At 36.3% G+C, this 17236-nt stretch overlaps 1 protein-coding gene across 2 annotated transcripts in view; it reads left to right on the forward strand.

Moving 5' to 3' along the window:
* The window catches only part of STK4 (serine/threonine kinase 4), a gene marked incomplete at its 3' end in the record, with an annotated part of 96426 nt that overhangs the window by 34705 nt on the left and 44485 nt on the right, over window positions 1-17236 (forward strand). For both annotated transcript variants that reach the window (XM_079718410.1, XM_079718411.1), the window contains exon 9: window positions 371-557. In XM_079718410.1, coding sequence (XP_079574536.1) covers window positions 371-557 — 187 coding nt within the window. The remainder of the gene's footprint in view (window positions 1-370; window positions 558-17236) is intronic.

The following is a 17236-nucleotide window of genomic DNA, read 5'->3' on the forward strand; positions in this document are numbered from 1 at the left end:
CATATGTATTGATCTTCTTTGGTTGAATAAGAGTACTGTCAATGGAGTATAACCTTTAAAAATCGTGACCCAATGTCTTTTACACCTGTAACATATATAATATTGTACATCAATTATAGTTCAGTTAAAAAAGAGTGCTCTCGGTTCTACAAGTCAGGTTTAGAACCCAAGTAAGCATCAAATCCAGAAATATTTGCACCAAGATGAGTAAGAGTAATTCAGAAAACTCAATCTTTTTTTTTTATTGGAGTATAATTGCTTCAAATGGTGTGTCAGCTTCCGCTCCACAACAAAGTGAATCAGCTATACAGACAGAAAACTCAATCTTTTGATCAAATTAGCCCTCATTTGAGATTTCGTCCTTTTCCAGGAGGAGGATGAACTGGATTCTGGCACGATGGTCCGAGCAGCGGGGGATGAGATGGGCACCGTCAGAGTAGCCAGCACCATGAGTGACGGGGCCAATACTATGATCGAACATGAAGACACATTGCCATCTCAGCTGGGCACCATGGTGATCAACTCAGAGGAGGAGGAAGAGGAAGGCACTATGAAAAGTAAGGCTCTGATTAAACAGACTAACTTCACAGGCAGATCATGCACATTCCAGAGAGAGCAGATTCTCATGGTCCACGTGGACTCAGTCTTGAAGCTCCTGTCTCTTGTCACAATCAAAGGAGTAAGAGTGTTGGAGGGTTGGGACAGCAGTGGAGGGTTCGGGGAGGGAGGAAGCCGGCATGTGGAATCAGAGGCAGGAAAGCATCAACAACAAGAAGGGACTGACTTTCAAACCTGAACGGCCATTCTCTCGTTGAATGTTGTCACTTTTTCCTTCTTTTCCTTGATCTGTGGAGGTGAGCACATACATTTGTTTTTTGTTTCTTTTTTCCAAAGTGATTGTTTATTTTATTTTTGTTTAATTTATAGTGATTGTTATTGATTTAAGTGATTACGTGACTGTTTAATTTATATTGCCTAGATCAATGTATGATAGTTCCAGTGGTTCTACATCTGGGCCAGCACTTGGTATGGGCAGGCTTTGTAAATGTAGATGACCTAGTAGGTGTGTAGTGGTATTTCATAGTGGTTTTAATTTACATTTTCCTGATGACTAATGCTTTTGAGCATATTTTCATGTATTTCTTGGTCATTTGCATATCTTCTTTTGCTTCTCCCTCCTCTCCTTTGTGCTTTCATTATTATACATTTTACTTCTACATAGCACATACGTTGTTTTGATGCATAATTCAAAGTGTAGTGAAATTCTGAGCTATTTATCATACATATTATCTTCAGTCTGTTTTCACGGTACTCTGTGTGTCTAAACCAGACTTACCAATTCTCAGTCAATCTGTTAAGGATGAATGTACAAGTTGAAGAGTCCCATCCAGTTCCTTCTAGTGTAAACCCACCTCTGCTGCTTTTCTTATACTGCTGATGATTTTTACTTGGCCTATGACTGAGGCCTAACACCGGTGCTCAGTTCCCGTTGAAGAGGGCCATCCTCTCCTCTCCCTTCAGTTGTTTCCTTTCCCTTTACTCTGTGCATTACAGACCAAGTCATGGAGAAAAGGAATTTGGGAGTACAAAATGGTAATAATAATTGAGTTCTAAATGTACAATTTAGTCTGAGCTTTGCATAGGTTTAAAGCATTAAGTCTCTATGATCTTTTCATCATCTTTTTTTTCTTTCCTTTTTTCTTTTAGTTTATTTTTAATTAATTTTTATTGGCATATAGTTGATTTACAATGTTGTGTTAATTTCTGCTGTGAATCAGTTATACCTATACATATAACCATGCTTTTTTAGATTCTTTTCCCATATAGGTCATTACAGAGTATTGAGAAGAGTTCCCTGGGCTATACAGTAGATCCTTATTAGTTATCTATTTTATATACAGCAGTGTGTATATGTCAATCCCAATCTCCCAATTTATCCCTCCCCGCTCCTTTCCCCCTTGGTAACCATAAGTTTGTTTTCTATATCTGTGACTATTTCTGTTTGGTAAATAAGTTCATTTGTACCATTTTTTTAGATTCCACATATAAGTAATATTTTCCTTCCTTTTTTAAAATTTAGAGTTTCTTCCTCGAAACCAGGGACTGATTGGCAAACTATGGTCCACAGGCCAAATCTGGCCTGACACCTGGTTTTAGCAATAAAGTTTTATTGGAACACAGCCATGTCCATTCATTTGCTATTGTCTATGACTGCTTTTGCACTACAAAGGCAGAGCTGAGCAGTTGTGACTGAGACCATGTGGCCCCCAAAGCCTGAAATGTTTACTGTCTGATCGTTTACAGACAGAAAAAGTTCTTTAACCACTGCTTTAGACGTACTACTGCTTTGTGATTGATTAATTCATTCAATAAATTTCTCTTCAGTATCCCAGGTACTTTGCTAGATGCTGAGGATACTGCAGGGAATGAAGAAACAGTCCTTGCCCTGAAGGAAGTCACTGTCTAGTCTGTGGGACAGACCATTTAATTACACTTCAGCATATGAAATGGGCTTTAAAACAGAGGTAATCTGAGGGTGTTGGCGAAGCAGAGTGGAAGAATATTTAATTTAGGCTGGGATTACTGACAAATTCCTGGAGGAAAAAGGCAGGAAGGTTGGCAGTGAGTAGGGTGGGTGGAGATGTTCCAGCAGAGGGAGCCGTGTCCACAAAGTCCAAGTGGCAGTGAGTTCAGGGCAACTGCAGCTGGTTTATTGCGGCTAGAACACACCGTTCCAGGGCTTTAGATCTCAGGCAGCCCTCTTGAATTTTCACCTTCCAGGTCTGTGTATTTATAATCAACCCTTTGTTTCTGAAGGGAAAAGTTTTTCTTGTTTTCTTTTTTCTATTTTGGGGCCAAGCCTCATCATCTGTGTTTGGCTTCAGGTCAGAATTATACAAATGGTGAAAGAGTAGTAATACTGCTGATGGATGTGTAAATTGATCTAACTTTTCCAGAATGTAGTGCATATCAAGAATTTAAAAAATTCAAACCTTTCATTCAGTAAATTCCACTTCTAGGAATTTGGCCCAAGAAAATAATTGAAGATATAGAGAAATTATATTCTAGCTTTACAAAAGTAAAAAGATAAATTAACATGTTAATATGTGCATAGAAAAAGGACTGAAAAAACCAATCAAAAGGCCAGGGAAAAATAAACCAAATATTAAAAGTAGATAATGGGATTATAGGTATTTTAAATTTTATTTATTTTCCTAATTATTTTCTAGAGTTATTATCAGAGAAAAAATCCCACCAAAAATACTGCCGATATCATAGTGTATCCTGTAAATTAGGACTTTGAATTCTGCATTGCCTTAAGAATCCTTTTTTTCTCCCTTCTTCCTCCTTGCACTGTTTTTTATGGCCTTAAAAATGGATATTTACAAAGAGTTTATTAAAACATTGTCACTCCCTGCTAGTCTCTCTTTAAATTCTTATCGAAAATGTGTTCTTACAGTATGTTTCATCCCCTGGACTCAAGATTTGGTGTTACGTAAATTATCGAGTGAATGATACGTACTAAATTTATTTTTTCTTTTGCTCTTTTAAGTAGCTATCCCGTGTGATTTGTTAGGAAGGTTTTTTTTGCAGCAGTGAGCTGCTGACTTCTTTTTGTTGACTCAGAATGCTGTATCTTCTCCTTGTTTTAAGGGCTTTAATTATGCAGATGATTATAATCCCTGTGTAATATAACTAGGCTGACCCATTAACATGTGTTGTGCATGTACGTGTTATGGAAAATCCACCTTTTTAAATTTAAAGAATTAATTTTGTTCCACATGTAGTTTTCATATTTTAAGTGCTCATTAATTCAGTGGGTTGTTTGTTCAGTTTCTGAGCTTGGATAGTTTCAGCATGTCTAATAAGAAACATGCGTCTTTTATTATAGTCATGAGGGAAAAACCCATTTAAAAACCTCAACAGTCACAGCCAAGTGACGTTAAATAAACTTAGTTCAAAATTTGTTTCAGGTCTTGTAATTCAGTTTTGAGTCACAAGTTAGATAGATTTGCCACTTAATTCTGAGATCTTTACTCATTATTTTAGGAGCTATTGAAACTTTTCATTATGGAAAATGAAAATATATACAGTTACACAGAATAATATCATGACCCCTATGGACATATAACCAGTTTCAGAAATAACTCACTGCCCATCATATTTCAGCTCTCCACCAAAGAGAATAACAAACTGAATTAATTTAAAGCAGATCTCAGACATTAGACTACTTCTTCATATTGATTTCTAAACATTTAAAGGAGACTATCTGACCAAGCTTGGCTTAGATAATAACTATCTGTGTTACATTGGACAATTCTCTTTCCTTGTATGGGCCTCAGTGCCTTAATCAATAAAAATAAAGAGTTATTAATCTTCTTTATTTTCCTTGTCCCTTGTAGCTCTAATTGTTTATAAAAATTATATAACTCATGACTAATATAGAACTGAAGTTTCTACAGTTTTGTGAAAATAAATAGGGCTTCACCTAGTACCTTAGAAAAATTAGATATTTCAAATGCCTCTTTTCTCATTTACTGTATTAAAAATTATTTATACCAACAGTATTACAACAGTGTTAATGCACTGTTACAAAAGAAAGTAGTTCACCCCTAAGTCCTCTCTCTCTAGCAAAGAACTCCTGTTCTTGACCATATGCCTGTATAGTTCCTATATGGTAATAATTTGCTTAGATATTCTAATTTCTGATTAATTTCTACTGAATAAGCTTATATATTTTTCATGTTGTTGCATAGTCCTTTTTATATTTATCACACTTAACAGTGTTTTTTGGTCATTTACCCATTGCTGGGCATTTTGGTTGTTTCCAGTTTTTCACTAGTACAAATAACTCTGCAGGGAACATCCTACATATAAATTTTGCCTTCCTTTTAATGTTTCCTAGGAAAAATTTCCAGAAGTGTTTGAACAATTTAATGTGCAGGTGTTGCCATATTGTCCTCCAGAAGGTTTGTACCAGTTTACCTTCCACAAGGATTAATAGCAGCTATCAGTATCCTTAGTTTCTTCCCTTTACAGCAATTTCTCCTTTATATTTTCCATTTTTAAAAATCTCTCTGTGCCACTTTCTGGGTGTTAGCCCTGGACTCATCTTCTAATTCTATAATTCCTTTTTGAGCCATGTCTAATCAGCTGTTTGACCCAGACATTGCGATTTTTTCAGTGGCTAACATTTGCTATGGTCACATGGCTAGTAAACACGGGAGCTGGGAATTCAAAGAACTCCACAGTCTATGGTCTTTTCATTCTACTGAACTTCTGGTTTGTTCTGGAAGCCTACCCTTATGTTAATGGGCATTAGATCCATAATATAAAACCCATGAAAATTTATGCTAAGACTGGTGCTGGCTTTTGAGGGGATTCCAAAGATATCTTTTTTTTTTCTTTTTAAGAAACAGTTGTTTTTTTTCTTTTTTTTTTTTTAACGTATATATGTATCTATTCTTTTTCGAATTCTCTTCCCATTTAGGTTGTTACATAATATTGAGCAGAGTTCCCTGTGCTATACAGTAGGTCCTTGCTGGTTATCCATTTTAAATATAGCAGTGTGTACATGTCAAACAATTGTTTTTTATATATAAATTATTTATTATACCCAAGAGGATAGACATTATAACTGTTAATAATAATCATTAATGATTAGGCACTTAATATCTACCAGGTGCAGTGCTTAATCCTTTATAAGCATTTCATATATTTTAATCATTACAACCGTGATGTGTGGTGTTTTCACAGCCCACCCCTGGCCTTTTACAGAAGCAGAAACTGAATTGCAAAGAGACTAAGTAACTTGCTCGTGATTACATAGTGAGTAACAGAAGAGCCAAGACCTGAAGCCAAATACGTTTGATTTCAAAGCTCATGCTCTTAACCATTATATTATCCTGCTCCTCAGCAGAGCCCCTTTATTAAGTTGTTAAGGGACAGGACCAAGGCTCATGTTACAAGGGCATCTGATGGCAAGTCTCAGCTTGCAGTGTCCCTTGCTGGTTGTTTGAGTACCTAGCCTCGCTCTGTGTCTGCCCAGGATTTCCAGACACAAAGGGCACAAGGTTTTCAAAGGGAAACCTGCCTCTGATGATCCTGTTACATCTGAGGGAGTATGTTTTGGTTGTGTATATCTGAATCTACCATAAAGAATCAGATTGCAGTTGGAGGGAGGGTTAGAGTGGGGTGTGATTTGATTGCTTTATGAGAGACCCCAAGAACACCTGTCAGAACCATAGAGGTAAACCATTGTCCACACTACTTTGAAAACCCGTGTCTGGATAAAATATCAGTTTGGGGATTTTGGAAGGCTTCTCCTGTTTGTCTGTGTCACTGGGGTTTTTTGCATAAGGACCGTAGAACTTTGCCCTCACTATTTGAAGGGCACATTCCTGAGTGACTGGAGAGGTTCTGTGTCAGTGTCAGGGTCCTTGTACTTTCTCTGGGCCGGCAGAGGGAGCTCTGTAATAGGTTATGAGTTTAAATGGTGTTCCCACTTGTGTCCACAAATCCCCTTTCTATGGAAGGCTTCATTCCAGATCAAGACCGTTATTTATTTATATTTTAACATCTATTTTAAGTAACCACAGCAACACTAGGGCAATGTCTTTATTTTAGGTAGATTGGATACCTCATACTTGACAAAGTTCAAATAAGACTGAAGTCGGTTAGAACATCTCAAAATAGTTTAAACTTTTACTTTCTCTTCCCAGATTTTTCAGTAGACCTTAACCAGAACTGATGTTTTCTTTCTGCAGCGTGGTACCACGCATATAGTTTCGAACCTATCATCAGTTAAAATGGCCCTAACAAAGTAATTGAATACATTAAAAAAAAAAAACTTAAAATTATTGTGCAGAACTGACTTGGGAAAAGTTATTTTATGTATCAAAATAAACATTAACGATGACAGTTTATAGCTTTTCTTGTGTAGCCTCTTTAGTTTTCATTTAATTTATTTCCATGTTGACTATACAAGTCTGATGCTTACTTTGCAAGTAGCCTTTGCCCTTTTCCTTTTCTTTTTCTTTCTTTTTTTGTTATTGGTTTGCAGTGGTTCTTTATATGTTGGATACTAATTTTTTATTAGTTATGTGCACTGTAAATATTTTCTCCCAGCTTGTGACTTGCGCTTTTAATTTTTCAGGATATTTTCTTAGAAAGCAACTTTTGTTTTCATGAAGTCACATTCGTCTGAATTTTCTTATACCATGTGTTTTTTGTGCCTTCTTTAAGAATTCTTAATAATATATTTAAAATTTTTTTGTTTTATATTGGAGTATAGTTGACTTACAATGTTGTGTTAGTTTCAGGTGTACGGCAAAGTGATTCAATTATACATATACATATATCTATTCTTTTACAGATTCTTTTCCCGTATAGATTATTACAGAATATTGAGTAGAGTTTCCTGTGCTATACAGTAGGTCCTTGTTGATTATTTTATGTATAGTAGTGTGTATATGTTAATCCCAAATTCCTAATTTATCCCTCCTCCCTACCTTTTCCCTTTGGTAACCAAGAAATTCTTAATAATATTGTAATAACTTTGTATGGTGATAGATATTTACTAGACTTATTCATAATGTATGCAAATGTCAAATCATTATGTAATACACCTGAAGCTAACATAATATTGTATGTTGACAATATTTCAATTAAAAAAAGAAATTCTTTCCTACCCAAATGTCTTAGAAACAGTCTCCTATTTTTTTTTCGAAAGGTTATAAAGTTTTACTGTTCACATTTAGGACTTTATTTAATATATCAGGAATTTTTTTTTTAGTTTACAGTATGAACTATAGTCATCTAATTTTATTCCTTCCATCTGAAAGAGTTGCTTTCTCCCTCCATTCAGATCTTTGGTCCTGTTACCTTCTCAGGCCTTCCTTGACCATCTATCAAAAATAAATTCCCCTTCCCCTTTTTATTTTTCTTTCAATACAGATTACTCTTGAAATTTATATCATTATTCTTCCATGTAAATTTTAGCATCGGGGGCTTCCCTGGTGGCTCAGTGGTTAAGAATCCGCCTGCCAATGCAGGGGACACGGGTTCAAGCCCTGGTCTGGGAAGATCCCATATGCCACGGAGCAACTAAGCCTGTGTGCCACAACTACTGAGCCTGTGCTCTAGAGCCTGCAAGCCACAACTACTGAACCTGTGTGCCACAACTACTGAAGCCCGTGTGCCTAGGGCCCGTGCTCCACAACAAGAGAAGCCACTGCAATGAGAAGCCAGTGCACCGCAACCAAGAGTAGCCCCCACTCACTGAAACTAGGGAAAGCCCGCGTGCAGCAACGAAGACCCAATGCAGCCAAAAATAAATAAAAATAAATAAATTTATAAATTTTAGCATTGGTGTATCAAATTTTGTAAAATACCACTGGGATTTTGACTGAATTGCATTGAATACACAGATTAATTAGGCAGAATTGCCATCTTTATGATGTTAATTCTTTCTATTCATGAACATGGTTTATCTTTCCATCTGTTTGGCTTATGTCTTCTTTTTGTAGATAACTTTATAATTATATCTATAAAGATGTTTTAGATCTTTTGTTAAATTAATTTTTATGGATATTTTTTGTTCTAATAGGTTTTCTGGAGTTTTTTATGAAGACAGTCTAATTGTGAATTAGTTTTTCCTTTTGATCTTTATATTTTTCTATCTTACTAAGACTTGCAATAATAGAGGTGGTAGTGGGCATTTTTGTCTTATTCCTTATCTTAAAGAAAATTCTTGTAATAATTTACCATCAAGTTTGATTTTATAGTAGGTTTGGTGTAGGTACCCATTATCAGGTCTATTTTTAGTTTAAGAGATTTCTAATCAAAATTGTTGTTAAATTTTATTCTTTGATTTTTGAGTTGAACACTTAGCTGTTTAATTTTCTTGCTTACTAATGTATTCAGGTAACATTGTAATTGTTTCTCTAAGTTCAGTTTTCGCTGCATCCCATAAGTTTCATATGTGGCACATTGTAAATACTTTTTCCCAGCTTGTGATGCTTTGTGCTTATTACATATTTCTTTTTTAACCCATGAATTATTCAGAAGTGCTTTTAAAAACCAAATTGTATGAATTTTTTTAACTGCTTATTTTTAATTTTCAATTTCAGAGAATTGTGGCTAAAGAACACAGTCTGTGTGATACCAGTTTTTTTTTTTAAGAGTTTTTGATGTGGACCATTTTAAAAGTCTTTATTGAATTTGTTACAATATTGCTTCTGTTTTATGTTTTGGTTTTTTGGCTGCCAGGCATGTGGGATCTTAGCTCCCCAACCAGGGATCAAACCCTCACCCCCTGCATTGGAAGGTGAAGTCTTAACCACTGGACCGCCAGGGAAGTCCCCGATACCAGTTTTCTGATGTTTTCTTGTGACATTTGTGGCCTAATATGTCAGTAATTTTTGTTAAGTGTTGTTTGTGTGCCTTAGAAAGAATGTGTGTTTTCTAATTGTTTGTAGGAATCTATATATATATATACAGTAGATTTAGCTTGTTAATTGTCTTCAAATATAGCTATTCCCCACTAATTTTTGATACTTGATCTTTTGGTTTCTGAGGGAGATATGTTAAAATTGTTACTCTGTGATTGTGATTTGTCAATTTTTGTTAATTTTGAGATTTATATTTTGGGGGGGAGGACTTTTATATTTTGAGGTTGCGTTGTCTGATGCATATAGATTTAGAATTGTTAACTCTTCCTGGGAATTGTTCCTTTTATATTTGACTTTCACACCTTCCCTGAGATATGGGTCCACTAGTTATGAGCTTCCTGCCATACAGAATGAGGAAGTTCAAGGTAAAAGTTCAGTGTCTTGTCTAAAGTCACCCTAGATGACAAACTCTAGTCCTCATTGCTACTGTGGTACAGGGCTTCTTGTTAAATATTGTGAAAAGCCTGCCTTTCTTGTCTTTTGACACCTGTTTCTAGGATCTTCGAACCTAAGGCTTTTGTGATGTTGGTGTTTGGATTATCAAGACTCATAGCTGTGATAATAAACAGACAAGGTTTTATAGCTAGGTAGATTGATTGACTGAAGTATGATAATGCAAATGTAATAAAATGTTAACATTTGAGGAATCTGGGTGAAGGTTATCTGGATAGTCTTTGTAACATTGGAAGGTTTTGTATATCTGATATGTCAATATAAAACATTACATGATTTTTAATTAATGATTTTCAGTTTTTAGAAATAAACCTCAAAAGGCTAACTTGGGATAGTTCATAAATTTGAAAGAGTTTTACTTAAGAGTTTCCTAATAAAATAGTATCTTGAGGTTGTTCGTTTTTACTGATTCAGCTATTACATGTCATTAATATTGACAGAAATTTGTGTTTTAGAAAACCAAGCATATCACACAGGTTTAGGAAAATGTTAATTTTTTAAATTAACAATCCTTTTATTGAAAAAAAATTATATTGTGTCCATTTTTTACATTGAGGTATAGGTATTTTATAATGTGTTTCAAGTGTACAGCAAGCTGATTCAGTTATATTAATTATTAATAATGTCATTCAAAGTAATATGTTGGACACTGAATATTAGTAGTAGTACTATATGAAAATAATGAAATTTTGTACATATTGCCATCCGTGTATTTTATATTAAATTATATGTGGGGTTTTTTTTGGTGTGTCTTAATATACAGAAAAATTGTTTCACCATTTCATTATCAAGCGAACATTTTTTTTTGAAAGGGAGAGAATTTCTCCTGTTTAGTTGATCGTTATCAAATAAGATATTTAGGAGCAAAAATGAGAACTTCTATATTATAAGTAGAGAAAGAATCCAAGCTTTCAAAACATATTAAAAATTTGTTGTCAAATAAACTACATTATTATACTTTAATAATACTTTAAATATCAAAATATCAAAATATGTTTTGTCTTTGGAAACAACAAAAAAAGTTCTTTTTTCAGAGGCAGAGATAACAAAAAAATCCTGGAGCAACTGATCCCGAATTGCATAAATTTGTAGTTTAGCAGTTAAATGCTTTTGGCCCAAATTAGGAAATGACAAGCCAAAGGATGGCCACTTAAAATATGTACCTCGTCTACTAAAGATGTGACAGGCAACAGTTTTCCCTTCCAAGACTCATTGGCTACGATATGGTTTTCTTGTCCTCACTGCCTTCCCAAGAGATACATGGCAGCCGGTTCCCCCTCCTTATCTCCAGGCTTATTAGGCCACCGGGGATGCAGAACTTGGACCACTGAGTTGAAAGATTGTTTCCACTGACTCAAGAATTTTAAATTAGACTCAGTGAACTAAAAGGAGTGAGTGGATGATTTCTATTTCAAACTTAAATTTCTAATTGTATTCTAATGAATCTCTTTGAAGTAGAATCTTAAAGCATCGTGGCATAATTAAGTTAGATCAACTCAGAACCATGTTTTGGGTAAACTGCTGTGATAGTATTATGTGGTAAAAACGTTACGTACTTATAGTTTCCCAGAAAGTCCTAGGTCTCACGAAGGCACCTATTGTTGCTGTGAGTTTCCTCATGTTAAAACCAAAGTCCAGGATCTTGTTAAAATGATTTTATTTCAACACCATCGGTCAGATGCTAATTTCAGAGCTGTGTAAGATGGAAATTCTTGACTCACAGCCTATCTTCTTTCCACCTGCAGTTTTTTGAAGGGGATTGTTATAACAGTGACTCCCTTGTGCGTTCTCTGTCTCATTCTCTCTGACTCAGATTATAACATTTGCCAAGGACAGTTACTAGGACGTAAAGTACTACAGGTATTTTAATGCTTCTTTTACTACAATAACCTTACTGTCTGATTTCAGATCCCCTCAGGATGTTTAAAACTATTGTCAGAGAATATTAAGTTTCCATGTGTCTTTGCCACTCACCGTCAGCATCATATGAGAATTTCACATAGCATTAGTGTGCTTATACGTACCAAAGCTAAAACTTAAAATGTAGTTTGGTTAGAAACATATCTCTCAATAAGGGTAGGAGAAAGAAAAAGGAGTAGCGGAAAGAACATTAATTTTTGGAATCAGAGTCTTTGATTTGAAACTTGGCTCAGAATTTTATAAACTTTGTCAGCTTTGACAAGCTGTTTCCTTTTTTGAGCCTCAGTTTCCTATCCTGAAAAAGTGAAGCATAAAAGTTCCTATTTTGTCAGGTTGTTAAGATGATAGGAGATAGATATGGAAAACGCTTAGCATAGAAATGCTTAAAAATGGTAAGTAGTATAGTAAGTATATAGTAAGTAATGGGTCTTTTAGTGTATGACAGTGGTTTTTTTCATTGGACCTAAAAGTTCCTTCAACCTGAGCTACTTTTCTACATCCTAACTCCTTTTCTCTTGCTAGTCATGTGTTTTACTTTTTTTTAGTTTGTACCCTTGGTATTAATGGTGTTTTGTAAGTGCCACTTCTGTGTCTAAGCACTGGCATGAAGATGGTTGATCTAAAGGAAGGTCACTTGTCAGTTTCAGTAATGTTTTTAAAATGTGCTGAGGAGAGAGAGGGAGATTGATTCAAATTCCTTGGTAACAGGATAACATGTTTTGAGAATCTGTTAAGCAGTAGCTCAAAATATAAGATGGTAGATTATAAAGAAGGCTAGACTTTGAATCTACTGAGCCTTCCTTTGTGAAGTTTCAAACTGTTATCTTAACACTGTGAAATTTATTACTGACTGGATTTTTTTTTCCATCCCTGAAAGATAATCAGTGGGGTTCACTGTGCATTTATCAGAATCTCCCTCTAGGGTGGGATTTACAGCAGAAGAGCAGAGATCTTGGTCCTCAGACCTTTCTCACAGTTGCACAGATAATTCAAGGTCATCCTGCCAGAGTGGAGGCTAAATCCTAATTGTTTGTGCAGTTTTTCTAATTATGTCCAGATGCTGGGCTCACTTTTATCTTTGGAAACCGTTAACATTCTTGATTCTTTTGGGATAAGCCAAAAAGCACAGACACGTGGTGCCTGAAAATTCATTCAAACCACCTGCCAGACCACATGTTAGGATATGAAAGTACCAGATCTCAGTGTGACATGGCTGAAAGGCTCAAGGCCTGTATTTTGAGGAAGATAAGGTGCTGCTCCATTAGAGTTAAATTGGTAAAAGGAGAGCCAAGAATAGCCATGGGGGAAATCTATTTTCCAAAAGAGAGCAGTAGCATGGTAGTAATGAAGAATAAAGGAAAAAGCCCAAAAGATATACTTTGGCTCTTATGCCTAAGAAGCAGGTAAATCAGTTTTGATCAGTTAGGGGAATATATTTTTCTGGTGCTCTAAGCTGTTCTGACCTGCTTACTCTTGCTCAGCAAGAAAATGGAGATACATTTTGATGAATTTAAATGAGTCCCAAAGAAAAAGTAGATGATTCTCTTAAGTGTTTATGCTCTAAAAAAATATCAGCTTGGAACCAGTATTTGTTAAAAATAAATATTTAATACCCACCAAAAAGTATTTATTAGGTAGTCACTATGTGTCATTACTGTGTAGTGTACAAAAACCAAATGACATGTTTACTGCTGACCAGGAGTTTGTAGGTTAAAAGGGGAAGATAACATTTGTCATTATCTAATATGTATGGAGTGCCTACTGTACTATTACTGTTCTTTCTAATTCCTTACATGCCTGGAACATTACTCTGGGTGCCTCAGATAGTGGTGTTTGATGTTGATATAACTTAGTTGAGGAGATAGGGCCTCTACATATAAAGGTAGTAATATAATAATAAGACAAATGCTGGGTAAGTGGTTCAGGAAAATGTTGAAGGATTTGTGAGAACTTAGATATACAGAAAGGCTGGGGACAATATTCCTGGCAGGTACAGAGTCAGAAAGGAGGGGATATATGTTGAACATTCAGTTTGGCTGAAGTGGGTGTTGACCAGATATTGGAGGACCTTGAATGCCAAAGTAAGAAGCTTGAACTTGACTTTGTTGGTAATAGGGTAATATAAAGACATTTTGATCAGAAAAGTGATATAACAAAGTGGTTTTTTAGGACAGTCAGTTGGATGATACGGAGTTTGAAAAGACTGGAAACAGTGAGACCAATTAGGAAATTGTTGCAATAACCAAGGTATGGATCGTTCTCACCGGTGAACCTTTTGTATATATCTTTTTAGATGTGCTGCCTCTATTGCTCTAGTTAGAAACCCCTTGAAATCTGGATTTAGATCTCTTCGAATACACATGGTAGCACAATAGACTTAAAGATCCAGAGCTTCATTGCCCAGAAGTCAAGTCAATTTACACAGAGGCAATTACCAAAACTGGTTCCTGGAAGAGTTATTCAAAAGTTAGACTCTGGGGAACCTTATAACTTATAGTTTTGGCAATTCTTAGTGGTTTCAAAGAACATTCAAAGGAATATTTATGGCCACATACAGAAACTTGGATAGTAACTTGTGTAATTAAATGAATTAATACATGTAAAGCACTTAGATGCCCAGTCACAAAACCAAAACCAAAAACCACACACATAATAAATGTTAGATTAAAAAACAAAACAAACAACCCTATGGTAAGGCATATTATTCCAGGCCAGAAGAAAACATGTGAGAGATTATTTGAGTTGTTTTCTTGCAAGTATTCATGCTTGAAACAGAGAAGAAAATGTAGGCTTTTCCGAGTTCTCTACTTTGAACAGGTAGAAAATTGTAGAAATTAAGAAAAGAGTAGGTTGACCATTGTGGTTCACTTGGTGACAGTCTTGAAAATGAATATTTAAAATGGAAGGGCATAAAGTTTAATGTCTAGTAGTTGGTCATTCCAAAGGAAAAGATGGGCCTCCATCTTTGGTCAAGCTCCTGGCCAATTATGACTACCTTGGCATTGTGTTATAGTTCATGTGAATCCAGAAATAAAAGTAAACAGTAGAGAAAAGGGATCTTTCTGTTTTTTTAAAAAAAATTTATTGATATATAGTTCACTCATTTAAAGCATACAATTCAGTGGTTTTTAGTATATTTACGGAGTTATGCAACCATCACCACAGTCTAATTTTTAAAAATTTATTATTTTTAATTGAGATATAATTCACATATAAAATTCACCATTTTAAGGTACAGTTCTGTGGTTTTTAAAAATATATTAGCAGGGTTGTGCAATCATAACCACTGTCAAATTCCAGACATTTTCATCATCCCCCAAAGACACCACAAACCTGTTACCAGTCACTTCTCATTTCCCTTTCCTCCATCCCCAGGCAGCCATTCACATGCTTTCTGTCTCTAAGGATTTGCCTATTCTGAACATTTTATATAAATGGAACCATATAAAATGTGGTCTTTGTATTTGGCTTCTTTCACTTAGTTTAATGTTTTCAAGGTTCATCAGTGTTTATGGCTGAATAATATTCCATTGTAAGGATATACCCGATTTGTTTACAATCTAGTTTTAGAACTTTAAAAATTATTTATTTATTTATTTATTTGGCTGTGCCAGGTCTTAGTCACGGCACACGGGATCTTCGTTGCAGTACATGGGCTTCTCTCTAGTTTGGCACATGGGCTCAGTAGTTGTGGCATTCAGGCTCTCTAGTTGTGGCGTACGGGCTCTAGAGTGCACGGGCTCAGCAGTTGTTACGTGTGGGCTTAGTTGCCCCACGGCATGTGGGATCTTAGTTCCCCAACCAGGGATTGAACCCACGTCCCCTGCATTGGAAGCCAGATTCTTAACCACTGGACCACCAGGGAAGTCCCACATAGCATTTTTCAAAGAAAAGTAAATATAGGATACAGTTGCTTATGAACTTGCCCCTTTGTGGACTTTGACAGATTGTCCATTTAGCTTGCCAGATGCTGCTTACTAAGAAGAACGGGCCAGTCATAGTACAGGAATTCATGCATTCCTGCATCAGATAAAAGAATCAGAGCAAGACATGGCTGTTTTCAAAGTTCGACTTTTCTGCTGAGTTCATTCTCCCAGCGGCTTCAGGTTTCTGGTATTATCATTCAGTGGAACGTCTTCATTTCCTGGGATATGTCTGAAAAAAAAATACCCTGGCTCACATTGAAACAGAAAGCCCACCAGCCAGCAGAAGCCCTGGGGACAGCATTGCCTTTAGTCAGCTGGAAATGATTCTCTCACACTTTTCAGCACCGCTTGATGGTCTCGCTCAGGAGTGCCGAAAGAAGAGTCCAGGGATAAGGTTACTGGGAAAATTCCATTCCCCTAGTCTTTCTATGCTCAACCTAATGGCAGTTCGGATATGTCAAGAATTCTCATTTTGATTTTAGAGAATTTGCAATATGAAAGGCAGCTTGCCAGCCTTAAAGCCTGATGATCAGGGTTCAGATCCTATCCTTGTATAACCGTAGGCAAATTTCTCATCTAGAAAGTGGAAACAATAGTACATACCTCAAAACATGGGAGGATGAAATGAAATGATACATTGTGTAGCACTTGGTAAGTGCCAACAAGCACAGATCCTCCTCCCTCCTACTTTATTTACGTGGTGTTCATGAAGTGTGGATGGCAACATCCTGTGGAAGCATCTGGTAGAAAACCTGAAACTTAGAAAGTATTCAATCAATGTTAGTTGAACTTGAAACCTGAGTTCCTAAAGACTGGAACTCTTTTTGTAGATATAGATTGGTGTGTGTGGGTGTGATGGAGAGAGATTGAGACAGATCTCAGATACTGTATCAGTTAGTTTTTCTGTGTAGCAAACCACCTCAAAACCTAGTGGTCAGGGACTTCCTTGGTGGCGCAGTGGTTAGGAATCCACCTGCCAACACAGGGGACACGGGTTCGAGCCCTGCTCCAGGAAGTGGAGCAACTAAACCTGTGCACCACAGCTACTGGGCCTGCGCTCTAGAGCCCGCAAGCCACAAGTACTGAGCCTGCATGCCACAACTGCTGAAGCCTGCACGCCTAGAGCCCATGCTCTGCAACAAGAGAAGCCACCACAATGAGAAGCCTGTGCACAGCAACGAAGACCCAAAACAGCCAAAAATAAATAAATAAGTAAATTAAAAAAAAAACAAACTGTGGTCAGCTGGAGCTAGCTGACTCCTGAAGGCCTCAGCTAAGACCACCTGGTCAAGGCCTCTCTCCACATAGTATTCTGCCATCTAGCACGCCCACTAGGTTTATTTATATGGTAATAGGTTGTGCAAGCACTTTTCAAGTCCCTGCTTGCAATAAATTTGCTATTGCAGGGGCCATAGCAAGTCACACGGCCAGGCCTAGAGTCACTGTGGGAGGGCACTAGTAAAGGGTGAGGATACCAAGGCTACT

Source organism: Hyperoodon ampullatus (genome assembly GCF_949752795.1).
Source record: "Hyperoodon ampullatus genome assembly, chromosome: 14".
Taxonomy (NCBI): Eukaryota; Metazoa; Chordata; class Mammalia; order Artiodactyla; family Ziphiidae; genus Hyperoodon; species Hyperoodon ampullatus.